The following is a 27,762-nucleotide window of genomic DNA, read 5'->3' as shown; positions in this document are numbered from 1 at the left end:
TATTCTGTCTTTATTCGTCCAGTGTGAGCCAGGTATCAGTGTACAGTTGCAGTGCCTAATGTTGTGATAATGAAATAAAATACATTTTACAATTTTATCACAATAGAAGGCATATTAATATTCACGTGAAAAACTGTTCTGGTACAGTCTGATATGTATCGTAATATGAGAAATGTACCATGATACATATCCCCAGACTCTTGCCAATACACAAACCTACGAAGTAGTAAAGGAATTTGAACTGCAAAGTTTTGTGTATTTTTCAAATATGCCACCTGATAAATTGTTGAAAGTCATGCATCTTTGGATGAATGAATGAATGAATGAATGAGTTTAAAAGTGGCAAACTGCTGCATTCACCACTACAGAAGCACATCTGGGAAAAAATAAATAAAAAACAATAATAAAAACCATGAAAACCGTTAAAGATTACAATCTATTCATTTTGAAAATTAAGATATAATAAATCCATTAAATATTTAAAAAATAAAAATTTAATTTTGTTACACACCTTTTGCACCAGACCACCTGAAGGTGCACTATTTGGCAAGTTGTCTGCACAAACACCAGCACCTCATGACTTTAATTAGCTGTCTCTTTTGTGCTTGAATGATTCAAAAATCAATGTTAAGTGGGTCAACGAACAAAAAGCCACACTTTTAAATAGATAAGTACAAGAACTGAAATGAAAGCAGGATCTACAAAGGGCCTTTTTGAAAAACCGGCAGAGCTAAAGCTAAATATCATTTCAAAGTGCTACTAGAAAGTCTGGTTTCTTAGAAGCAAAAATAAGGGTTATTCAAAAAAACTTTCCTCATAATACAGCCAATCAATTTCTACCAGTCAAAGAGTCCACTGAAAAAGGCACTTTTAAATCTTTCTTTTTTCACAATCAATATTTTGACAAGAGTAGAACAGGGAATTCATCTGGCTAAGTTGTCATCCAGATAATCCACCCTGTCTCTGTTGTGTTTTTTTCCTGCTGATATCTAGTCATTTAATGAATGTGCAGGAACAAAAAAAAAAGGAAAATGCAAAATAATTGAGCATGCACTGTTGCACAACATGTGTAACTATGTCAGAAAAGTTAGTTCTCTTTCGTTTCAAGTCTAAAACAAGATTTCAGTCTAGAATATTTCATTATTTTCAGTCATCCCATCTCTAATATGCACAAAATATCATTTGTTTAGATGTACAGACCTTTAAAAAGCATTCAAAATACTATTTTATGTCACTCATGCATGTTGAAATGTGTCTTAAAAGACAAAATATGTCTACATTTGAGTGAACAGAATAACTTTTGAGGTGGACGTTCTGTTTGATGTAGTTTCGGTAGCTCTGTCTGCAGCCAGCAGAAAGCCTTGGGGACAACTGAAATTGCATTAAAGAATTCTAATAACTGCAGGAATCTCACATCTCCCGTGCTCATCAGTATAGTTCTGGCTGGTGGGACATAACAGATGCGCTACCTGTCAGCCTTCAAAGACANNNNAAAAAAAAAAAAAAAAAAAAAAGGATGAGCAATCAAGTAAAATGTAAAAGGGAACTGGCTTTGGTGAAACAGAGATTTACAAAATAAAAGCACTTTGTGGGTGTCCTGTAAAAAGTGTAAACTGGATCAAGAGTAAATATCAGCATAACTGAATTAAATCAGACAGAAAACATGCATACTCGTCCTCCATCATCCTTGCCTTTTCTATAGAAAGAAGAAGATGAAAAAAACCTGTGTCCCCATGGGCTCAGAAAGACAACCTCAGAGATCAGAAAGGCTATGTCAGTATTGGTGAGACAAATTCCAGCAGCACCTTGTGATAGGTGAGAGTCCCAATAGGCCTGAAAGGAGAAAAATCAGCCCCTGAAAAAAAGCTACTTTGGTCAGTGACAAGACTTTACCCCTGAAATATACAGTCCCTGATTCCTGATGACAGATTCTTTCCCGGCGAGCCGGGTTCCTGAAAAGATCTTTCAGGACAGCCGGACATCTGAGTCAACACTTCCATCCATCTCAAGCTGAAAGTTCTTATGTCTTAAAAAATAATGGTTCTGCCATCAAATTAGATAAAGTTGTTTTAATTCAAAAAGCAAAGTTGATTTTAGAGAAAAATCTAAAATATAAGCAAAAATATATTAATAAATGCACAAATTAAGATAATTTATGTAAAATAAATTACAAAAAATGTGAATGTTTAAATTTCCCATTTATGGAAACAATAAAAACAAAACATTAAAAGACCTCCCTACAAATTGATGTTCTTTTATTTTCCTGCAAATACAGTTATCAATATGTCAAGAGCAAATTAACCACGTCACTCACGCATTCTCAAATCATTTTCCTAATTGCCGGCATCTTCCATCTCCCAGAGTGTTGGCTTCTCAGAGCAGAGCCTGATCCCCGAACACAAGTCTGAAGTGCACGTGAAACCGATCATGACAGAAAAGGTCAGCAGAACTGTGCCTGTCAAAGAACACTCATTTTGCCCTTTTTAAAGATTCCCACCTTTTTCACCCTTTTGTTCTTTTCTTGAAACGTTAAAAGCAGCTCATATTCCAGAATGAATTTCTATGTATCAGTTATTTAGTATTTGTTTCTTGCAAATCACATCAGTGCTGCCAGTTATGTGAGCCATTAAAATGCCACGTTTTATTTAAGAAGTATTAAAACTGAGCTGGGACATCTTTCTCATCAAATAAAACTGTAAATGTGTTTGTAACATCACATTTTTATGATTTTATAATTAAGTTTCTTAATTTTTATCATAAATAAATACTGTTTTTATCTTCTGATTTTTAAAAACAAAATATTTGTGAAGTCATTTCCCCTTTTTCTCCTTTTTCAATTACTTAGCAATTTTGAAAAAGTTTCAATATTCCAGTTTTAACACTTGAAACATAAATAAACAAAAAACCTAAAAGAAGATGATAGCTAATTGGTAGATGGTGGCAGAAATGGCCAACGTTTTTGAGAATTTCTTGGAGTAATCATTGGAAAACAGGACTGTTGCTAAAAACATCTAATAAAAACTATTTCTAAAATTATGGATGTTTTAATTAAAACATTCAGTTTTTCAGGGACCTTCATGAGTCTTTAATTTTTTGAGTTGTTTTCTTGAATGATTTTTTCAACAAATTCTCAATTATGTTTGTTTTCTTTTGGTATTATTTTGACTTTAGGAGGAACTGAGCAGCACATCTGCAGTTAAAGTTTGTCCTAACAAATTGTGTAAAAAAATAAGATGATTAGAATGAAACACAGAAATAGTTCAAAAAGTTAAAGATCCATTAGTGGTCGTGCAGCTGGGTGTGTGAAATTTTCTCTGCTTTTGATCAATCCTCTGGGGGAGAGGTGAGCTGCAGACACAGCCGCCACCCTTGGGAACTATATGGTGGTTTAAACCCCCCAATCAAACCCTGTCAAGCAGGGAGGCACTGGGTCTTTGGTATGATTCGGCCTGGATTTGAAAAAATAACCTTTTTTCAGTTTTCAGTACTTTATTCCTGCTATTTTTTTCAGTTTAGATCACTTTTTCACAAAAAGGAACCATTTGATCTGTGGTCTGAAGCGTTGACACGGTAACATAACAAAGCATCACTGAGCCTCAACTGCAGCCCCAAAGGAAAGCAATACATGTGATGATCGGCACGATAGGTCAAATAAAGCATCTGTTCTGAGAGGAATTTCACTTTTTACCACTTGTTTTTTTTCAAGAAGATGAAGGAAAAGTTTGTTTCAGAGAAGCCAACACAGTGATATTAAGTGATCAGAACTATTACTTTTTTTTTTTTTTTTTGGTGTGCATCATGACATTTATTGTGCAGCCACACCCAGCGACCAATCAGAATAGAGTATTCCCCCAGAACATGGTATAAAAGTCATTTAAGTTCATTTAAAGTGCAGAAATACAAAATGTTTTTTCTCATGGCTGTATGTTAGCACGTTTGTTTTCATGGAGTAATACTGCAGACATAAAAGTCTTTAGAGTTCTGCTCATCTTGCTGTTGATGTGTTTTGTCCTCACATATTATATCTGAGTTAACACTTGATAAATAAATAAATAATCCTACAGTAAAAATAAAGGATTGTTTTTGTTCCAAAGCCACTTATTGTCGTTAAATTTACCTCATAAAACAAAAACAATCCAAAAGTGTGATCAATCCTGATTAATTTTTGCAATTGATTGATTCACTAATATATATATATATATATATATATATATATATATATATATATATATATATATATATATTTTTCCACCAACTTTAAAAATATATATTTTTCAGCAAACATGTGTGCTTTTAGGTTTTGAGTTATATAAACATGTATTTCCTTGACTTTTGTTGCTTAGACTTTTCTACAACATTATGCATAAATACCACCCCCCCCCCCAAAAAAAAATCATCAGAAAATAACACATGGCGTGACACAGACTGATGATCTAGCTCCACCACTGAAACGCAAAGCTCAGTATTTAAATGCTCACTCAAACATTTCTGCGCCCGCCTTTAAAGCTCGTTTGTGAGACATTTTCCCACCGTTCCACCACTCTGCTTCCTGCCTCCAGCCGATTTGACTGCTGGTTCAAATGTGACATTTTGCCTCTACTTATCAGCTCCTATTATGTTTGCTGTGGTGTAACTGCTGATCGGATAAGCAGTCCAAAGACTGTCCAATCACACAGACCATTAAATTCTTCCCAACAGCTACCTTGCTGCTAAATCTTCAAACAGCGGTCAGGAAACACTTTTTTTTTTGGAGTTTTTTTTTTTGTGCTGAAAATCCATCAGCGATTTCTGACATATCAGGACTTCAATTAGGCAAAAAAACAGTGGGTGTTAGTTCAGGCCACTACTGGCCTGAGGAAACGTTCTCAAAACACAGCAGCCTTATCTTTTCCTCTACAGACATGGATGCACCGCCAGCAGCTCCTTACACACTTGGCAGGAAATGTTCTTGTTTAATTTTAGCTCTTCAGAGTAATGCTGCACATTACCTTAATTTTCCCTCATCAATGATTGCCATAAACCATCCCTTGGCTTCTGTCTTTATACTTTGTGTTTGTTGATTTCATTAGTTAACCACAAGACACAACGGTTTGCAAGTAATTATGGGAAATTACAGCTCTGGTCTGTCACCAGAATTAAAGGCTCGAATTTGGCTGGAATATACTTTGACAGCAGGGAGGTGTATCTGCAGCACGGCACTTTTTCTTGCTGGGAGATGATGAAGATGAGACAAGGTGAGGAAGAATAGACCGCAGTTTGAAAAGTCAGGCACCAGGAAAAGAAACAAGCAAAAGGTGTTGACTTCCTTACATCCAGCTCTGTTCTTTCTGTTTGTGTGAAGACAGGCCTGACTGCTGAAACTGACACACCAAGCCTTGGACCAAAGAACTGACAGCACAGCTTGTGACACAGAAATCTTCTTTTATCTTGTGTTTCAACCTGGATATCCGAGTTATAGTGGAGGAAAACTTTTTTTTTCTCCCCACTCTGCTCCTCAGTGTCTATCAGATCTCTGCAGCATGTTGTTTGAGGGGGTTTCGCTGCAGTAACTGCAAACAGCATTAGGCGAACACTACGAGTCAAGCTTAACAAGCTTAAACACTTTTTACAAAAAGATGTGAGCTGTGAAAAAAAGATTTGCACAATTCTTTGTCACTGGGGGTTTAAAAAAGGAAGCTTCAACTTTTTTTTTTTATAGGGCTTTGAGAAGTGTCAACATATCTTCACTGATAGAAAAACTCTAAAGCTGCTTTAAAGTCAATCACCCCAGAATGTTCTTGTTTTTCCTCTCACTACTTAAACAAAAGGGGGTCTCCCCAAACATAAGTCTGTGTTCTGCACTATAAGGCACACTTAAAAACCTTTTAAAACTTAAAACTTTTTACTTTTTTTATTTTCAAAAATCAACAGTTTGCCTTATAATCCAGAGAATATTTGATGTAGATTAATTTTGGTTGTGTTTACTGATGTTGAAAGGATTTTGAGAGGAACAGAAGCCCTATCATATTGTGTGTATATACTGTATATATATATATATATATATATATATGTATATGTGTGTGTGTGTGTGTGTATAGTACCAGTAGGGTTTGGACCATTTGAGTGGTGAGCACATATAAGAAATAAATAACTAAATCAGAGTGTTCTGTAACCCCGAGCATTCAGAGATCTGGTCTGCTGGGAGCAGCAGTATTGCAGAAGTACCTGAGACTATGGCCTCTCTTTAAGGTCTCTGCTAATCTGAAATTTCTTGACATTGAGGTACAATCTGCATCTTGAGCAGTTCATGCTTCTCTAGAATATTTCTCAAGCATGTTTGAAGTAAGAGTTTTGTTGTACCCCTATGCCAACTGGTGATTTACAGCAGCTTTTACTAATTAAATATGAATACGGCTAAGCAAAATTAAAAATGGAAGATGCTAAAAGTGCATCTGTACAGTGAGGAATTCTAGAAAGTGGGGTACACATGGTTAAAGAAGCACAGAGAGGCGTGGGAACACAAAGTCTGTAGAAATGTAAAGTCTTTTGTCCTTGAGGCTCTTGTCTACATTAAATAGACTCAGCAGAGGTCGCACACTGTTCTCCTTAAGGGAGCGCCAGCAGCTTTTTAACAATTAAAGCTTGAGGTTTTAGGCATGAAAAAGTGAAGACCAGGGATAAAAAAATGACGAGGGTGTTAAAAAAAGAGGCAGTAAAAGTAGCACAAGACTGCCTTGTTATGTGACTAAAACAGCTTGTCCAAATCCTACTGTGCAGAAACTACTGAACAATTTATTATGACTGACTGTAAAGCCTGAAGAAGACACGGAAGTGGTGTGAAAGCAGACACAAACTGGAATGTAGAACAAGAACAACAGACCACAGTTTACCTCAACTTTATGTCTTATAGAGAATAAACATAAAGTACTGTCATTGGTTCGGACAGAATTTTAGCCACCGTCTCCTTATTTGTTATCTTGGCATTTCACTGAACTCTGGTGGTACCACTCCTCAGGACTCACTGATGAGCAGCCTTTATTCAAAGCAACGGGTCATCCAATTAAACTGGAGCTGGACAAGGTCACCTGCACCTGTACATACCCAATGAAGACCAGCGGATCTTAAAGCGCGCGCCTTGTCAGTTCTTTTGTGAGGTTTACAAAAGAGCAACATGAAACTTCAAAGTTATTTTGATATTGGAAACCAAACTAGAATAGTAATTTCAGTGGCATGCTGAACCTTTTGATGTTTTTCCTTTTTTTTTTTCTTCTCTCTTTCATTGTAATGAGAACGTGAGGAACATACAGCCAGGAACATTCAGGCCGATGATGGAGTTCCTTTAAAAAAAATAAATACATGTGGATGTTAATCAAGGAAGAAAAAATAGTGACTTTTACTACAAAGTTCTCTGCCTGAAATTGTTGATGCAAACCTCAGATAATTGGTTTGATCTCGAGTCTGTACCTTGACCTCATAACTTGGATCTTGCTCTCCTTTTGAAAGAGAAGCATTTACTATAAGCTTACACTTGAATAAAAATTCACAGCGTCCTCTAATATAAAGTCACACAACAAAATAACAAAGACACTCTTGGGTGTTGTTACAAAAAAAGATTTTAAACTATTTTCTTTGCCTCCTTCTCTGTCCTCATTCTACCATTTTGGGAGTCTAGAAACACTATTGACCTAAAGTTTTATGTGCTGGTAAACATCGAGCTACGTTCACACCACCCTCTGAAACTCATGTTCAAGCAGCCACTACCAATTAGATATCTGTGTGAATGCACATAGATGTGTTTTGGGCTTCTGTGTTCAAAACTGTCGTGTTCATGCATAGCTATGCAAGTTTCTTTACCATTTTTGGGTTTCTTTTTTTTTTGACAAAACCAGATTAAACTTTGACCAATCAGGGACTTAAATTTGGTAGTGAGGAATGGATGATGTCACATTTAATTCACAGAAGTGCCAACCGTTTCAAAATTAATTATTAACTGCAGTTTTGGCTGGCCGGAATTCTATGAGACTCTGAGTGAGCTCGGAGTAAAGATGCTAAACCTCCTCATCCAAAGGAGTCAGTTGAGGTGACTCGGGCACATGGTGCAGAAACCTTACAGACACCTCTCCAGGGAGGGGTTCTGGGTATGTCACATTGGTCAGAGGCCCAGGGAAGACCCAGGGCACGCTGGAGCGACTATTCCTCTCAGGTGACCTGGGAACACCTAGGGGTCCTCTGAAGTGACTGGGGACAGGAAAGTCTAGGCAAGACTAGGGTAGGGTAGGGTAGGCTTGGGTATTGTCCAAAATAGAGCTGTGGAATAAAAAAGTGGAGCAAGAGTTGTGAGATTTGCACCACTTCAACTTTTTGCACCAAGCCTCTTCCTATTGTAGGTGGTGGACTTCACAATAAACAGTTGCAAAAGAAAGAGGAAGCCCCTCCCTGTGTTTCTACTGTGAACACCCTATGCTAAAGGCGTGTTCAAGAACCTGTGTTCAGGGTGTTCTTGAATGCGTGTCACATACCCATTGGGTCCATAGTATCACAGTTAGGCAACTTGTAAAACTGTTATCCAGTGTAAACTCGAGGAATTAAATCTGCAGAACTGAAAAGCAAAAATAAAGGAATGCAATAACAATGCTACTCCGGTAAAAAAAAATAAAAAATAAAAATCGAAAATCGAAAATTGATCAATTCTTACTGAACCAGAGAAAAATCTCATATTCTTAGGATTTTTCACTGAGAAAATTTTCCTTTCCAGGAAACCCAACAGTCCGCCCTCACAGCATGGCCTCGTGCAAAAACAGACCCAACACGCAAATTCAAAGTGAAAACAAGTCAGACGCACAAAATGCATTCCTATCCAAAGATTCAATCCGCTTGCTGTAAGTGAGGTGTTTGATTGGAGCAATTATTGTAATAATACGCCTTTTACAAGACACATTGATTGTCGGGGCAATTTTCTACACTCCACGTAGAGCCGCCACTCAGTCTTTTTATTCACTTTAACAGCAAAAATGTCAAACTTTTCTGCTTGTGGCATAGTTCTGAAGGGAAAATGCAGCCCGGCTCTGAGAGACAATGAGATAAATCCCAAGAAAGCACACAGAATTTCCTCTTTTTTTGTTAACCTTTTTGATTGCAGCAAAATCCCAGAAGAGCTCTCCTTGCCCATTCGTCTCATTGTTGCCAGGGCCATGGGCTTGCCTGCTCTCAGCGCAACCTTAGGTCCAAACAAGGAGCTCTGGCAATAAAACAAGGAAGCAGCACACAATCAATCTGCAACACTGCTGACAATACAAGTGTGTACAGATTTACAGAAAGGCTCCTTAAAAACAATCTTGCAGGCAGTGAACTTAGTGCCAACGCTGTGATGTTTGGCTGGGGAAGCTGCACAGAGAGCGAACTAACACGAGGGAACTTCCTAAAGTTCAATTCAAAATCATCAAGGCAAACGATAAATACAAAGAATACAGCTGCAGGTGAAGATCCATGCATTTCCAGTGGGATAATCTGAGGGTAAATCTGTGTTTTCCTCAGCAAGTTTTTTTCCTTCCTTTTTTGTTTTCTTGTGCCCAAATGTAAAACACTAAACCTGTAAAGACATCTAATGTTGTTCACCTTTCGGCACACCTGTCAGAGATGGCCACAGGATAGGATTTCATGTCTGCCACGGACACTAGTGAAAATTAAAAATCCTAAAAAAAAAAAAAGTTCAGTGCGCCGTTTTGTGGGGTCCAGATGACCCCACTCACAACATCAACATGCCTAGGACAGCACAATAATTAATGCTTGAAATTAATTGACAAAAAATAAAGAACATATTCAAAAGTTTGACTTAAAATGTCAAATTTAGTGCCAATTGAAAGCCAGTTGTTTTTCATGAATTTCTGTCTTTTGTAAATTCTTCAATCATTCTGAATATTTCTGCATATTTAAAGGACCTCCTCATTCTATAAGTGCCTCAATGTACCATTGTTGTTTATATTATCGCTGGGGGTAAGGCCAATGAGTTTTTAGGGACAAACACTGTGTGTGGATGAACTCTAATCTTTAGTAAAGGAGCCCAGATGGAGGAAAAAATACCTTTTCTCTTCGCCTACTTCAGACTGCTCAAAGAACGTTTTTGCAATTTTGAAATAATATGGTGTCAACCTTTTTGCTAATTTGTTTTCTCTTTTTGTGAAAAGTGTCTCTTTTTGTGCATATTTGGACCGGAGAAAGTAACCTTCTGACAGCCTCTGATTCTTTCTCATTATTTGGTAAACAGATCAAGTCTGTAATTGCTGCAGCGCTCCTACAAAGGCCGTTCACACTTGTCAGGGCTTTTGTGGATTTTGTGACCATTTAGTATTTAGCATAACTGTTGAAACTACTGCCACAGTTCACATATAAAAAAACACATTTCCTCAGCAGTATTTCTTCCATTTATTTATTAACTGTGCGGAAAATCATCATTTATCTCAAGTAGGAATTCTGACTCTTGTAGACCTATTACTGTTCTTTACAATCCTTCACTTGTTAACCATTTAAAGAGACTGAAACATTTCCACTAAGACCAAACAGCTATCAAAGGACACTAATCAATGGTGTCCTTCGACAGCTCTTTGGATCTTGTTCCAACTTGAACCACACTGGAATGATCCAATCTACAGAAAGCAAACAGCTTGATTAGAAAATATCAACTCTTGGAATAAACATTAGAAACTTGAGGAAATACAAGATCACTGCAAGTCTCTTGGGGCTCCATGAAAGATCAAATCTGGAGGGGTACAAGTCATCTTTTGAAGCAGTGAAGACTGTCTTTGCTGTGTTTACGTTTTTTGCTATACTTACACCAAAAGGTAAACATTCCTTCTCAAATATCCAAGTTACAACAGCTTGTGGCTTTACATACAATATTTAGACAAAATAGGCCGTTGCTTGTTACAATGGTCAAAAAAAGTGGGTCAAAATGAACTGGCATTCTCAGTAATAACCCAATATATAACATATAATCTCCCACTAAAATGTTCAGTTTAATCCTTTACTGCAGCTTTACAATAACAGTTTAAGACTATTGAGTTCTAATCTGGGTGAGCGATATCCGAAAGCTCAAAGCATTTTACTTTATTTCAGCCGAAGGGAGTTCTATATTGAGGAGTACAGATGTACAAACCTGTCTGAACAAAGCCTTACATGTCATGTCACTTCGGTAGAATAAGAAATCTTTAGGTGCTGTCATGCTCCGGCTGCTGCAGGACATTTTGGTGTCAATGACTGGATTTAGGACTTCTGACATCCCCAGACAACCTTGCCAGACTCGAGCTATTAAAATACATATTAAACTCAGCGAGATCTGCAGTCACTTCAGATAACCGACTGCAGACGGCTGTAAGAAGGCAGTTACAAGCGAATCGATATTCCCGAGCATGGCAAGAAAAAAGTAAATAAAAATAGTAAAAAAATAAAAATAAAAATACCTTTTCCTTCCCGGCTTTAAGACAGGCCCAATCCATCTTGGCACACTGCAGGCAACCGATGCAGCGCTCAGCAGAAACGAGATGTTATCAGAAGAAAAATGGGAAGGTGCAGCCTCACTGATGTTCTGCTTTAATAGAACATGAAAGTCAAGTTTGCAGGGAATCTGTTGCAAATCTGAGTAAAACCGTCAGAGATAGAAAGGTTTGTGTGAATGTCCGACCATAAATCCAGCACATTTTCACTTGCTAAACTTATTTTTTCCCCCACAAACAGTAGTGACTACTCAACACACTGCAAAAAACACCACCAGTATCTATTTTAAATATCTCATTACACTTCATTTCAGACAAAAATAACTTACTAGCAACTTGCTAAGTCATTTGATCTTCAGAAGAACTTTTTCTATTTTTTTTAACTTTACATTATTTATTTTAAGTAGGTTTTGTATGTGAGTGGTAAATGTCTTACTTTAGGGATTCAGGGGAACTGGATAGCTAAAATGTGCAATTTTTCACATTTTAAGAGAATTATAGTCTAGAAATAAGGATATCTGTTTTAACAAAGTTCTGTATGTCTGAGCCTGTAATTGTGCTGACGTTTGGTCTGCAAATGAAGTTCCCAATAGATAAAGAAAGTTATTTGAATTTAATTGAATATGTTTGTGAAAAATAATAAGAGAGGTTTTTGGGAAAAGTTTGATCCAGCCGGATTTCAGGCGTTTTGCCCGGCTGGAATCTGCTCCCAGGGGGAGGCGTGTCGTCTACTCCAAACTGCCCGCTTCCCATGACAGCGGCGGGAAGGACTTTCATGGTGAACATGCTCGTTATTCTAAAATTCATGTCAGTCCCACCCCAAAATGAAATAATAATCCGTTTCCTCGTTGTTGGATTTCTAATGGACACCTTTATTGAGCTCCGCCCACCCTAGAACCCCGATATTAACATTCATCTTCTGCATAATTATTGAAATTAAAAATCACTTTTGTCCAAAAACTACAAATAATTACCATATCTTTTTACTTCCAGAAAATGTCAATCACAGAATGTTAACATTAGATTTTAGACGTTTATTACACTGATGTCACAGCTGCACGACAGGATGTTTGAGGGCGTCCACCTGTTCCAAAGGGTTAAGAAAATAGAAGTACAACGATAATAAACTGAAAAAATAGAAGTACAATTTCCGTTTTTGAGATCGAATCCTGCCCTTTAGATAAACTACAACTTACAACTAAGACTATCCGCCATTACATCCCCATATAACCTGCAGCTGGGTACTCTTGGATCTGTCGCGTGTACTCCAGGAATTCAGCAGGTTTTGAAGATGAATGGATGGAAAAAGGATCGTTTGTTGTAGCATCAATATTTAAAGAAATATGGCATAATTTAAAAAATAATCTTAATCATAATATAATAACTACATGTATATTAATATAAAGTATAATAAATGTATATCTTTAAATTAAACAATTTCCCTGTAGGGGGATCAATTAAAGCTGTCTTATCTTAAATATACATACTTTAAGTATATAAAACTTGTTTTGAGTGATTCTCTTAGTTTAAAACAATGTTTACAATTACCAAAGCACTATACCTTATATTAAGCGTTTTTAGCTAATTTCAATGTTTTATTTTTTTCTTGAAAGGGCAGGATATCACATCTAACTTACTTTGGCATATTTTTTCACTCATTCTGTATTTTTCGTCTTAAGAAAGACATTTTCCAGTTCAGCTTGATTACAAACATCTTTATTATTACAGTTTAGAAACAAAAAGAAAAAAAAGGTTGACTACAATACTTCTAAAGCATCCCCGTCATCATCCTCATCTTCTTAGATAGGATACAGCACAGGTTGCCCCCCCCCACTAACCCCCTCTCCCATCTTTGCATGTGTGAGAAATGCAGCCAAAAAGAGTGGGAGAGCAAACGTTCTTATCGGGGAAGTGCAGGTCCAGCCCCGGCAGTTTGAGAGCATCGGAGGGTGAAAACGAGTGTGGTGGTGTTCTGCTTAAAGGCAGCCGCGGCCCCCACAAGACCTCAGTGTATCAATCAAAAACTACCCAATGCTTTAAAACAAACTGAGATGAGTTGATTTTTTTATGGCTTACTGACCCGCACTTCTTCGTTAAACAACAAAAATAAGAATTTAAGACTCAAGCTAGCAAACAGGGCATCGTTAGTGCCGATGTACCGGGATAAAGAGCTAAGGTACAATTTGGCAGTAAGTGTGATATAATTAGAACTGTACAGAGAAGAAAAAAAAAAAAAAAAACACCCAAAAAAGCAGATCTGGTGAAAGGCGCACTGGTTACTACACAGCCAGTTTTCTAATGTTCACGATCAGCTTCTTGATGTAGTCTTTATGGTCGATGGGCTTCAAATCCATCACAGTGGCTTTAATTTTGGTTTCATCCTGTCAGACAAAAAAAGGGAAAAAATTATTCAGGAACCAAAAGACGAGAGCTACTTTTTTTTTTTTTAAATAAAGGTTTGAATAATCCATGAAGTCAGTAAAGAGCAGGTCATGTCAAACCCCGCCTCCTCATACAAAACACGTATTATACATCTTCTATATTACAATAATGTCACATCCTCTAAATTATGAAATATTCACAGTTCATAGGCGGGAAGTATGTCGGATTCTCCCATGTTGGACATTTCGGATGTAGTTTTTTTAGATTGTGTTGACATTTTAGTTTTATAGCCACAGCTGTCTTGATATGAGGAGGGGGGTTGTTTCTCTGGTGGTTATTCATGCCTGAACTTTAACGGAGGTTACACTTAATTTGTCCCCATTAAGTCTGCGCTGCCAGAAAATGTGGACCGCTTCTTTTTCAGGATTGGGGCGAAAGCTAAAATGGAATTATTTTTCTCATCGAGAAAATATTTGAGGGAGCAAAAAAAGGCTGCAAGAATAAATATGAAAATGGAAACTAGTTAACGGCGAGTTTGAAGGCCAGACTTCTTTTCTATAGGCAATCGTCCAGTCATGGTTCAGGCACGGCGGAGTGAAATCCAGCAGGTTTGTGATTGAATGCGATGATATTTCAACGGGACATAAATGCTTCAGCGAGAATTGATAACAAATCCAGATGACATAAATCAAGCCTGCAGCAGACTGCAGCGCAAAAACTCATCTGTTCTGATGTTTGAGGATGCGTCACGTGTGGTCATTTATCGAGTACGCTGATCGAAGTGCTGATTATAGCTGCGAGACTGGACGCCTGAATGGTTCAAGCTGTTGGCATCACGTTTGACGGCATGTCCGTCAAAGTTGTTTCACCTCATAAAAACATCTTTTTGACTTAAAACAAGCATCTAAAAAAAGATATAAAGCAAGAAAATTCATCTCTTAGGATTAAAACATGTCATTAAAAATAATTAAAGACCAAATCTTAACTTTTTAAACCCCAAATTAGCCTTTAATCTCCATTTGAATACTTTTGGTGTAAAACGGAGCGGTACAGCGACGGCGTTCTGGACAGCCTGTGCTATTTTAGCAATCTCGCACCTTCAGCTGCAGCCCACAGTTCTGAGTCATTCATTTCAGCTCAGATAGTCTTCATTGATTCCTAAAGGGAAATTAAGCACGATTTCACGGAGGTTGCATCAGACAAACATGATTTATGAAAGCTCCGCTGTTAGAAATAAATTATTTTTTGCTTTCACGTTTAATGATACCTAAAGTATTAGGGGACGCTCTAATGACAAATCACACTTATCGACGGAGTACTTGTTTTAATAAATGAGCGGAGGGTTTGAAGCACGTTAGAAAAATATAAGCGCCGTTTGACGATTGTTAAAGATTCACTTCATTTGACGGGTCAACTTTTTAGGCGTTAATGTCAGGACAGATCTGACAGAATTAAAAAGAAAAGATTTAAACTATAAATCAAAGTTGAAAGCAGAATTGTGTGACCCTCCCAGCACTACCTGCAGCTCACACCCCTCCCCCTCTGCTACACTGGTCAGAGCTGACAACTTGATAAGAAAAAAAAAAAAAAGCACTTTCTTCAAAATGGAGGCTTTTCCGTTTAAATAATGCACTAAATAATGCACTACACCATTTCACCATTTTCTAATGCTGTTCGAATCAACCCATTTCAAAATCGAGTGCACTAGAATTTTCCCAGAAGTCTTTGCAAAAAACTAGCGTGTATTGATGCTAACTAGATTAGCGAATGTAAACCACAATGAATTGTGGTCGAACAAGTTTTAAAAAATGTGTTTAAATTTTATTTCCGAATAAACCATCTACATTTTCACCATCAGAACACAGTGCTGTCATAAATAGACGTCGTGAAATGTTCACATTGATTCCATTTTCACTTCATGAAATCGGTGAAGTCATATCCAGCGTTTAGAAAAACGAAAGAAAAGTAGTTAGCATCGTGTCCGAATTGTCTTTAAAATCCAGGGCACTAGATAGTACCGCTCTATTTAGTAATTGGGGATTAGGGTGGTAATTCGGACAAAGGCTAAATTTATAGAAAGTAATAAAGATTGGCCTCTTCCGAGGTCAAAGGTCAATGAAACATGGGTGATGATTGAAGACTTAACCTGGTGGCATGTGTGTGAAATTTTGTGAAAATTGCTCGATCGCTTCTCCCATAATGTGGGAAAATCGCCAAATTTCACACTTCACCCCAAGATGGCCACCAAGCCACAAGTCTTCTGGCCATCCCATAATCATTTCCATCAGATATTTCCAGATCCATGCGTTTTGTTTTTGTAGTTGGATTTTAACTGTGTATTTTGTAAACTCTACAAGCGATTTTGTCATCATTTGTTTTTTGAGGAGGACCTGGTGACAGACAAGATGGCGGCTGAAAATCATTAGCCAGAAGGAAGTCCAGGACCAAAATAACACACTTTAAGCTAATCCTGAACACTAAACAGTTTATTCGATGTTTTAATAAAAGCAGCAACAACTCAGAAATCTTGATGAATTTCTGTTTCCGGCTAATGATTTTCGGCCGCCATCTTGTCTGCCACCAGGTCCTCTTGCATTTTTTGGGTGGGAGGTTGTTGACCATGTCTAATTCATTTTCTCTGGGTACTAGGTGGAATTTTTAGAAGTTGTGATAGGGCAAAAATAATCGCTGGAAGCTGCAATAAAAAAGATTTTTTTTGGTCAAAAAAGTCAAACATTAAAGTAATAAAAACTTCAATTAAAAATAAAAAAAAGAGAAGCTAGTATATTTAATGATTGATTAAACTGCAGTCACTCATAATTATTCCAACAGTTCCCAGGATTTTTCAATGCATCATAACTTTAAGAACATCAGCACAAAAGCTTGGATTTGCCCCAAAGTTTAACATTAGTGTTTGCATGTTAGAAAGAGGGGAGGTGACCCTTGAAGGACCTTCTTTATTGTCTTATTGAACTGTAAACATGTCAACATTTAAAGTCACAGCGTTTGGCTCGTCCTCTGGAGACGACTGGAAATCAACTCACAGAAGCGTCGCAGGTGTCTGTGTTTAAAGAATGCGGGGTGTGGAGACAGAGGCCAATGTATGCTCGCAGCGGCGCCATTGGCAAGTTAGGAGGCTGGGCCGCCTGTGATAGACACAGTGGCCTCTTCTGTGCGTCGACGGTGGATGTTGCCTCTGGCTCCGCTCCAGACTTCCTGCTCAGAGCCCCAGCCCAATCAATTCTTTTATGTGCTCCCTCAAAACAAACCTCTATCTGTGTGGCCTACAGGAAAGAGCGACCGCAGCCGAGCCGCGCGCATCCTCCACAAAGCAACCGAAGAACGAGCGGCTGCTTTTGTGGAGAAACCTTATCAAAAGAAGGGGGGGATAAAGGCGCAGAAAGCATGGAGAACCTGTTCATGCCAGAGCTTCCAACAAAATCGGATTTAAGGGAGAACTTTTTTATATTTTTCCAAATTTTTTTCCTGGAATCTGTTGTGCAAACACAGCGACCAAGCGGCGTGCATTTGCATAGGAGCGGTTACCTACATTGTACATTTCTTCCTTCACTCTGTTGCGGAAGATGTAAGTTTTGAAGTTGGCTTGTTGGAAGATATCGTCGAATGCAGCCTCATTCTAAAAAAAACAAAAAAATGTAAGAATAAGAAAACAAAACAACAGATTTACCATTTCGTATGCCAAAATTTAAAAAACATCATGAATCTCTGTGCTTTTTTGTAAAAAACAATACATTTGGTTCCAGTTTTAGCCATTTTATGAAGTGATTTTTAAAAAAAAACCCACCGAGTCTTGCAGCTGTCCCAAGTACGCCGCATTCTGACCCAAGATGGCCTCAGCACTGTCCTGGAAACAAGTCACCCACTGGTTGTCTGTATGATCAGCAATGTTGGCCTAAAATAAAACGGGACAAAAGAAAGGAGAAGCATGAACTACAATGTAGAAGAAAACAAGAGAATCAGCCAATCAGGGTGCAGAACACAGTGTGCCGTTTAATATTAAAAAAATAAAAAAACAAAAGATGTAAAACTGAACCAAAATTATCTACAAAAGTTGAACAAAAATGTAGTTTGTGACATTTCGTTTTAATACTGGTAAATTGTGCCTTTGTTTCTACCTAAACAACACTAAAAATACATGACATGGATAACAGTGTGCCCACTCATGCAAAACAAGAATCATTTTTCCCTAAAGTATTTCTTTGCAGACATAGTTGCTATTGCAGCCCGTGAACAGACTGCATCCCTCCGGAGTGCCCGGCAGAGCTGTGCCCTCACAGAGACGCGCTGGAAGAGGATTCACAGCTTAGTTCTGCAGCATGTGACCAACAATAGCTTCACCAGTGTGTGGTACAAACAAAAGCTGCTCATTCCACATGCTGCAGAGTTTTTATTCAATAAAACAGCATAAAAAAAGCAACAATTGAAACAGAGACTATAGTAGACTTCTGTTACAGACCATTTAACAAACCCATCTTTAAAGAAGAAAGTTCGGTGTTAGGAGTTACTTACAGAGAGGATGAGCCGATGCTGGAAATTGGGGAACTCTTTATCGCATTTCTCGCAGCGGTACGTGCCGTTGTGCTGGTCAATCACTTTTTTGTTGCAGTCTTGGCTTGGGCAGCCCTTATAAAGGCAATACTCCTTACGCAGATACACCACGGTAGCTATGCACGTGAAGTAGTCTGCCTGAAGAGGGAAAAAAGAAAAAAGCCTACGTCAGCAAAATGTCTTCAACTTTTAAGTAGAAGCGATTGGAAGTATCTATTAAAAAAAAGAGAATTATTTGGTGCAAATAAACTTTCTCTGGTACATACAATAAATACAGACTGATAGAATTAATGTGTGCCACCACAGAGAAACACAGAAAATATATATTTGGAGACATAAATGAGATCTAATCTAAGCACCACACTATAATTAGAAAAGTTTCCTGTCAGATTAAAAAATCAAAATCCAGAAGGCTCAACTCCCATTTTCTTTACAAAAGTGAATAAATAAAGTGATGCCTCTAATTAGCGCCTGACGGACTAGAGACGGGGGGAAAGAGGAGAACTTGTTTCCTGTTTCTGTCACAGTTTTATGAAAGGGGCCGTCAAGGTGAGTTCATGGAAGCTTTGTGGCGCCTCGGACACGCAGACGTGGTGACACAAACAATTAGGGGCAACAGATTTCAGCGGGAAAGGTCTCGGGGAGGGTGACGTTCGTGCCCCCCACCTGTCTCGCTGACGCGCCACAACATTTAAACACTTCTGAATAGAGAACTGGAGGAGCGGTGACCTCCACGTCACTCTCACAACTTCAGCTAGTTTGAGGACTTGAAAAATGATGGTTAAAAATCAACTAAATAAATGTGTGTTTCTAATGCTGCTACAAATAAACAAGCTAAAATTATTTTTTTAATTAGTGTAAAAGCATTCCCAGTGTTTTTTTAAATTATGATCATGCTCTTTTTAAGCCAAAATCAAAAAAGTTGTTGTCTAGGGAAAAAGTTTCTGCAGGAGTTCATTAGAAATTTTTCACAAACTTGTGGGCGGGACCATTGGCACTGAGCAACCCCGCCCCCCCTTCCTCTTTTCATTGGAGCAGGGAATTTGTGGGCCGCTTAACGTATTTATTTATTTTTTTTTTACCATCACAAATACATTATTTTTCAAATACCTTTTCTTGGCCTGATCATTACAATTGAAATAAATACCGACTCACAAATGCTATTTTAAACTTTATTTTCGGTTTATACAAATATACACCTTGTGTGTCAGAAGATTCATAACTCCCTGATATTGTGGATTCACTTCATTAAAACAAATGTTTCCAACTTTAATGCTTTCCTTTAATCCTTTTTTCCCATTTTGGTAAGAATACACTTTAGGTTACAACTCTGAAAAATCCTTTCGCATATCTGCCTGTTCTAGCAAATAAATACCCTCAAAAGTGGACAAGAATCCTCCCAGGATCTAAAACAAGCATTTTCATCAATTAAAATATATATATAATTTTTTTTAAATTCTCACAGAATCTTCTGTTGAAAGCTTTGACACTCTTGAGTTAAAAAAAGGGCAAAGATAAAAGGAAATATACGACTTGCTTCATAAAAGGCCAGTTATTTCATTATAAAAGCAGGGGGGGGGGGGGGGGTGTAATCTTCATAATCAATACTAAAGATAAATGCGACTTTCACCAGCAACATACATCACAGCTAAAAGCCCACCCACCATGTTAACAGATCAATAACCCACGGAGCCAAAAATGAATAAGAAAAAAAAAGGAGCATTAGTGAGGTAAGATTAAACACAAACCCGACTGCGTGCGGATTATTTGACTTATCGATTCTACTGATTCATCGCAGACATTAGAGGAGAAAAACTTTACGGTGGGAATGAGAAACCTGACCTGGAACTCGAAGAGCGGCTCTACTGGGGAGACCTTTGATTTTGTTTGTTGCTCAGAAGTGACTGGAATTCTGCTGTTTGTGAATTTTCAGACAGAAAGCGAGTACCTTGTTTCCATGTCCCAGCTGTTCGTTCTTAACATCAGAGAGAGTCTTCCAGTTGGTGCTTCCTCCACCGCTGCCCCTCAGCTCCGTCAGAGACTGTCCCTCCATAGCGTGGCCCTCCTTGTCAAACCTGTGAGGTGAAGTCCAAACAACGTTTTCATTTAGTGAAATGAAAATGTGAGGAGCTTAAATGCAGAAGAAATATTCAATGACTTTTCATTTCTTCACAGGGAACAGAAATGCATTTAAATACATTTTTATCAAAGTTACTGTGAATTTCAGGTTTGAAGACCAGAAATAAAACCACTGGGTGGTGATTGCGCTATAGCGTTTCACCTTATTCCAGAAGAAGAAAGTCTGAGCAAAAAAAATGTCTCTTATACAACAAATGGTTACTTAAAAAATCCTTAGGAGTTCGGAAAATACATGCCTGCAAGTTTATAAAGATGTTTATTTAGTCAGCAACGTACGTTTAGACCGACCAAATGTTAGCATTAGCCGTCCTATAGGAAATTTCATTAAAAGTTAGCATCAAGCTAACATACTTTAGCTTAATGCGTTAGATTGACCTCTACTTTTATGGATTGATAATTGATAAATTAATCTTAGATTGAACCAGATTGATTAATTGATTTTAATCAACTGAGCCCTACTGGACATTATTGTTTTTAATGACAGAAATCTGTAGGGTCAGTGAATATTTGAACGAGGGCCGTATTTGGCCCACAGTCCACACTTTGGACGACGTTTTTATCGAATTTAGATCAGGGATAGGCAATTCCAGGCCTCGAGAGCCGCTGTGCCTGCATGATTTCCAGATATCCAAGATCTACTCATGACTGATTACCTGGTTCAGGTGTGTCCAGCCAATTAGAACACGCCAGAGTGGGGTATGTTGGGAAACATGCAGGAACATGGCCCTCTGGGCCTGGAGTTGCCCATTCCTGATCTAGATAAGGAAATGGAAAGCATCTAAACCAGCGGTGTCCAAATCCAGGCCTCGAGGGCCGGTGTCCTACATGTTTTCCAAACATCCTTCCATTGAAGCTCTTAATACATGTGATCCAGGAAATCAACAGCAGGCTGGGCAGGCTGGGTTACTGGAAAACTAGCAGGAGGCCGGCCCATGAGGCCTGGATTTAGACACCCCAAATCTATATTTATATCTCTAAATAATTGAAAAAATTGAAGAATGCATAAATCAACGTATGAAAATCCCATGAAGTGTGAGAAAACTTAGATATGGTTCATTTCATGAAGTAGGGGGACAACCGGTTATGAATACTAGTCAGTACTGACATGTACTTCCCGGGAAAAAAAAAAAAAAAAAATTCTCATCAAAATACAGAAATAATAGTTTGCTCAAAAATATTGTAGAATCTGAATTCTCCATTAAAGACTATAGTTGCTCCCTAGTGGGATAAACTAAGTTACTATACCCCCAACCCCCCCCAAGTTGATGGGACCAACAGTATGTGGATGCTTTCCCTAAAGTTGTCAGATTAAGGTGAAAAACATTAAAGATCTAACTGGGACAAAAGCGGCGCCATGGAGGCTGTAACCATGAGGAGGGCATGCATGGCTCAAATGAATAATTGATAACATCCTTGGTTAAATATTCAGTCTGTGGTCTAAGTAACAGAGTCTTGATGCCCCCCTCCCCTCCCAGCCAAATTGGAGCAGTTTTTTTTTTTGCCTCCCAGTGACACAGATGTTCTCTCTGGTTTACATAGAGAGATTGGGTTTAATTTGCACCTACGCCTGGCCGAGCGCTTTGACAACTCTTGAATCTCTGAAGACAAAAATGCTCTTCAAAGCAGATAAAAAGGGTCACACTTCACGTTCTCCTAATCACAGACTCAGAGGTGGAACAGAAATGGTGCAGAAAATAGTTGCTGCCGAGAGGAGACAAAAAAAAATAAAAATGGATGAATTCATTTTGATGGATGACGTCTGAAAGCGAGACGTAGAGTCCCGGCTTAGCAGCTTCGGTTAAACCATTTACAGAGTAAACAGACACGAGCACGTGTGTGCCGGAGGACGAGCTGAACGTCAGTGTGCAACCGAGCCGGGTAAGCGTAGACAAGTTGGAGGAGAAGGCATGAAGGGATCTTCTGTGAGCAGTGTTCTCAGGCTCAGGGGCTAAAGCTGTAATGCCTGAGCTGAGAGTGACAAAAACCTCCAACACGATTACCGCGTGATGGCAGGAACACGCAACAAGCCTCACAGACGCGTCGCCGGATAGGAAAACGGCAGCAGATAACCCCAAACAGCTGTGACCAAGAACATCGTTCACATGGGTTCCCTTTGAAGACGCAAAGGGAGACCAGACGGCCAGGAGTTTACCATGAAAAGTCAGAGCGGAAACCATCAATGTCGAAAAAGTTGTAGTAAAGTGATTTAAATAGACTGTATAGGAAAAGTAGACTGAATGACCCTTCCTCCTGGCGTTCCAATCTGGAAGTATCTGCTGGATCTACGAAGTTTTTTTTTTTTTTATTTTTTTTTTTATTAGCGTGTTCTTGCTAATATCTCCAACAAGCTCACCTGACTGGCCAGAGTGGTTGCCATAGAAACTATGACCAACTTGGACCAATTGCTTCTTACAATTTCAGGTTCCAACATTGCGGTGTCTATTTCGTAAAGAAAAAAAAAGGCGACTTAATTGACTTTTTTTTTTTTCCAAGGGAAATATCTGTATTTTTTTTGGACCACAAGTCGCACTTTTGGGAGAAATTTATGCAACAAAATACGAGAACATGAACGGACATCTTGAACAGGATAACACAATAGAATAGATAACAATAATAGACTGAATACGTACACTCTTCACTACTGTAACTCACTGATGCTTATTTAGCTTCATGAAACACAGCATGTTTCTAGTGCATCACATAGGCTTCAGCCCAATCCAAATTCTCACCTTCTCCCTTCCTCGTCATTAAGCCTCTAAACCAGAATTATGAAAAAAATAGTGTCTCATATTTCAGACATCACTTTCGTGCAATAATCGCCAGACTGCTAGCTTTAGCCCAGAGCTTCCAGTGCTAAAAAAATGCATAACAGTGGTTTTATAACTTTAAAAAGGTCATGCTACACCAAAAAGACATTACATTTAAATGTAAACTTCTGTGGTTTAGAGAGGACCCTCGTGAAGAAAAGCGATACTCTGCGTGACGTGGTTTACCCTCGCATAGGAGGACTTTGTATCCCTACGCTTGGAGGTTCGGATCCCGGACACCCTTGCACTAAAAGTGCCCCTTCAAATGGAGGGAGAAGGGAAGAATTTGGATTGTCCAAATTCCCACCCCAATCTCCAACTACTAAAAAAAATAAATAAAACACATAGTGCAGGATTATCTAGTGCCCTGGATTTTAAAAGCAATACAAAATGGCAAATGCATTATATAGTGAATACTGAAGGAATTCGGACACACCCATAAACTATTTTTAGAATAACCCTAGCATAAAGAACATGCTAACAAGTCAACTAACCTCTCTATACGACTTCAAATCTCTAAATCTGTTGAATTCATCCTTCTCTGTATCACTTTGGAACAATCACGCTCATCGTAAGACCAAGTGGCGCTTCTTCTTCTTTGGTCAAAACCTGATACACACGCCTACAGAGCCCTTTAGAGGTTGCTGCCATTTATTTTTAAAATACAAGTCGCACCTCTTGCCAAACTATGCTAAAAAAAGCAAATTGTACTACAAAAAAAATATGGTGTTTATTTTTTCTATTAATGACATCACACTTGCGTGATCCAGTTCTCATGTACAGTCAAAAGGCGTGAACTTTTAAAGATCCAACGCCTTAAGAAGATTCATGACTGCTACTGAATATTTGAAATCTGAATAAAAAATGAAGAGCAAGCTGAACAGATCAATTTACAAAACAACAAAATGTTGAAAGCAAAACCTTCAAATATACCAATAAGTGACACAAAGCTCTAACTATGAGAGGGAAACATCTTTGCTTTGTGGCCTGACTATGAGCCATGCACTCCCATGTAGAAAAACAGTCAACTGTCCTACTTGACAGAATGGAGGAAAGAACGCTCTGTTACAAAACATGCTGACGCCACCTAATGGACATGACTGCATCTGCATGTCCAGATGAGGATTTCCTGCAGTTTGGAAGGAGAATCTCAGACACAGGAAGCAGATATGTAATTTATGTGCAAGATTGAAATGATTATTAGTTTTTTTTTCTCTTGTTTTTGAAGGGAAAGCTTTTTACTGTGAGCAATGCTGGGATGCTAATGGTGTCTGCGGGTTTGAGACAACAGCCCACCGACACCAAGGACAGACCATTCATTTGAGGAAGTCCCTGAGGCCTGCGCAAAAAACCCCCACCAAATTAAAAAGCCACCGCAGCAGAAAAACTGGTTTCTGAGTCCTATTTGTATAAAAATAAAAGAGGACTTTCCCAGTGATGAAGAATACAAAAATTAGTAGGATCAGCAACAAAATGTGCATGCTACTGATTGTATTCTAATCAACAAAAACAATTTAGCAGCAGTGTTAATGTGCTGTCATTTCCACGAGGTAACCTCAATAGGCCCACCGAGGACACTCAGTGATGCTAAAAGATTCCATCCCGGCCATGCCTCAAACCCTGACCTTGATTAAAAGTAATGAGTCAGATCTCCCAAACCGCGACTTTAAACGGCTCTTTTTCGGATGCCTGCGAACACGCGGGATTTGTCAGCCAACCCGACTCCTGCCACGTGGCAAACTGACAGCAGCATGTAAAGACCATTATCGCTGCCCGTCGAGTGTGAAGTGACTGAAAGAAGAGGAAAAATGGCCGACACACAAAAAAATATGCACATTAGGAGTTGAATAATCTGAGCAGTTAGAGCATAATTCCCAAAATAAAATGAGAGTGACTCGATCATGAAGGACATTGATGGGATCTGGGCTCAAAAACAAAGACATCAGCCTGGATGTCAACAAGGAGGAGAAAGAGACCGATCAGTCAGCCTGTCGCAGCACAGTGGGAGCAGGAACCGACCCCCCAGCCTACAGCCGGCGCTTCATGCAGCAAATTGAGGAAACTCAAAAAGAACAAAGGAAAAACAACCTTCACTTATCTAATGCTAAAGCTGATGATTAACATGCAAAAGGAAGATCCTTTTTTTTTTAAACACTAAATATTAGAATTAAAATATATATTTTCATACAAAAAGGAGAAAAGGTACAGAGAATGTAATCCCACACAAGACGATTGATTAGATTTAAATTCATATTTACCCATAACAAGTATAACTTCAAGTTAAGTACTTTATCAAATAACTGCAGATTTTGGCAAACAGGGAAATCTAATCTGGTTAATGAGAAGCAGTCCATGAATTCTATTACTTAGAAACCAGCAACTTAAGCTAATTTAAAGTGTACCACTCAGAAGCAAAAGCCTCCGGTGGGTAAAACGAGACTAAATTTAAGGCCAAGTTTGATGTCTGAAAGATACAACGGTTTCTGCACAGCCACACAGGAGAGACCGTCTGGGAACGGCGAGCTCACTCACCAGCCTCTGAGCTTGTAGGCCTCAGGAATATCTGGGTTGACCATTATGGTGCTGCTGAAGGAAGCAGACAGCGAGCGGCCTCCGAAGTCTGACAGCTTGGCACCCTTGATGGCGACGATGGGCTGTCCAGAACCATCGAACTTCTCCGCCTGCAGGACAAGCAAGACACCAGCGGAGCATTGATGTTAGTAGATTGACGTTATTAGTGTTTTGTTTTTAGAAATAAGAAATAATCCAAACTGTTAGTTTAGTGATCCCTTGACCCCTAGTTATGGGTGACGGGACAGGGTGCAGGATCGCTCAGCACCAACAGTCTCATCTTAAATAATTATAAATAATTAACTACTGTGGAAACAAAATCCTAGAAAATGGCAGGTTTTGAAAAATTGGCCCAAAAATGACATAATCATAATTAAAAGCCCACTGGGAAAACTTTTACAAAAGATCAAACGATGATCAGAGTGAAACTTTATGGCGTTTTATGTGATACGGGTTAAATCGTGATGTGCAAATAATCATGGAGACACCGTTATAGGTCGTGTCGTGGATTTTTATCTGCAGCTTTGGGGACCGTGTTTACATCTGACAACAATCATTGTGTTCCTTGTCTTGTTTGTTCGTGATCCTACACTTCCAGAGGGGCGCCACGAACCGCACAAGATGAATAGCTGGAGAAGAACAATGGCGTTGCCGAGCAGCATTTATTGACATCTTTCCTACCCAGTGGGAACAACTTTACTAACCTCTCTCTGCTTTATCTATTTGCCCCTGAGTTGTGGGCGTGACTGTTTGCAGTCCCGCCCCCTTTCCCTTCCTCGCTGAGAAGCCGAGTATACCATATGTAATTAATAAAATCGCTTTTTAACCACTTTTTATGATCAGCTTCTGATTCACGATTTGAATAAAGAAATACTCAGAAATTGACTAATTTTCTCTATAAAATTCCTTAAAAGAAGATTTTAAAACCACCAAAAGCAGCATTTTCATTTGAGTGGGTCTTTAAAATTACAGCAGCTGTCTGAGTGTTTTTGATCTGATTGGCTAATGAGAATGCGCTGAACCGACACAGACAACAGAAACACGGGCGATCATTCTGTCAGATTCAACACTCAACCAATTTGCAGCTGGATAAACTGTTTGTCGATGGTTGTGTTATGCAATAGGTCACCTAGACGCGGTTCAATACAGACAACGTGCTGAAAAAACTCGGACACGCCGCGGTCAATAGATCCTTTCTCCATCCAAGCTTATAGAAAGCGTCCACGACTGACAGAGACTGAAACACTACGTTTTTGCTCTGCAGCTAAATAATGACACAAAAATAAAAGCTTTAAGACGAAAGGTGAAGGAGTCCTTTAGCTTTGAGACGAGTCAGTCTGGCGCACAGCGGGTGCGTCGGCTTACCGCCGATAAAAAGCTCCATTACACGTGTCGCTCTTTATCAAACGCTCTGAACTCACTTCCTCTCCCCACAGTGTGACCGTCACCAGCTTCCCAGACATGTCCATCAGACTTAGGCTTCTCTTAGACACCTCACGGCTGCTCTTGGTGGTGAGGCGGGTCACCTCGTCCACACTCTTGCAAACTCCAATCACGTCTGTAATTAAAGAAAAAGATAAATAAAAGACGAGATTTTAGAGGCAAATTTACTCATTCTTGACAAACATTTTTAGTGTGGTGTCTTTCCAGGATATTTTTTTTTACAGAAAAAACAAATTGATCAGTTTGTTTTATGGATTCCTAATGTAAAGCCCTTTAAAAGTACTTCTACTTGTGGTTTATTCACCACACTAAAACAGATGTGGGGTTAATTTAGTCTCATAAAAGAAAACTTTAATAACTATTTTTTAAACAGCCGCTTAAAA

The 27,762-nt window shown here is 38.7% G+C and overlaps 1 protein-coding gene across 1 annotated transcript in view; it reads right to left on the bottom strand.

Moving 5' to 3' along the window:
- Positions 1-13,162: 13,162 nt before the first annotated feature.
- Positions 13,163-27,762, bottom strand: part of rpa1 (replication protein A1) — a 22,122-nt gene continuing 7,522 nt past the window's right edge. Inside the window, exons 11-17 of the mRNA XM_024277864.2 lie at positions 27,358-27,494; positions 25,898-26,046; positions 20,368-20,494; positions 18,381-18,557; positions 17,656-17,763; positions 17,401-17,487; positions 13,163-13,849 (exon numbers count right to left, since the gene is read on the bottom strand). Coding sequence (XP_024133632.1) covers positions 13,748-13,849; positions 17,401-17,487; positions 17,656-17,763; positions 18,381-18,557; positions 20,368-20,494; positions 25,898-26,046; positions 27,358-27,494 — 887 coding nt within the window. The 3' untranslated portion in view covers positions 13,163-13,747. The remainder of the gene's footprint in view (positions 13,850-17,400; positions 17,488-17,655; positions 17,764-18,380; positions 18,558-20,367; positions 20,495-25,897; positions 26,047-27,357; positions 27,495-27,762) is intronic.

The sequence above is a fragment of the Oryzias melastigma genome, linkage group LG13 (genome assembly GCF_002922805.2).
Source record: "Oryzias melastigma strain HK-1 linkage group LG13, ASM292280v2, whole genome shotgun sequence".
NCBI lineage: Eukaryota > Metazoa > Chordata > Actinopteri > Beloniformes > Adrianichthyidae > Oryzias > Oryzias melastigma.
This window is presented reverse-complemented; position numbering and strand designations above follow the sequence as displayed.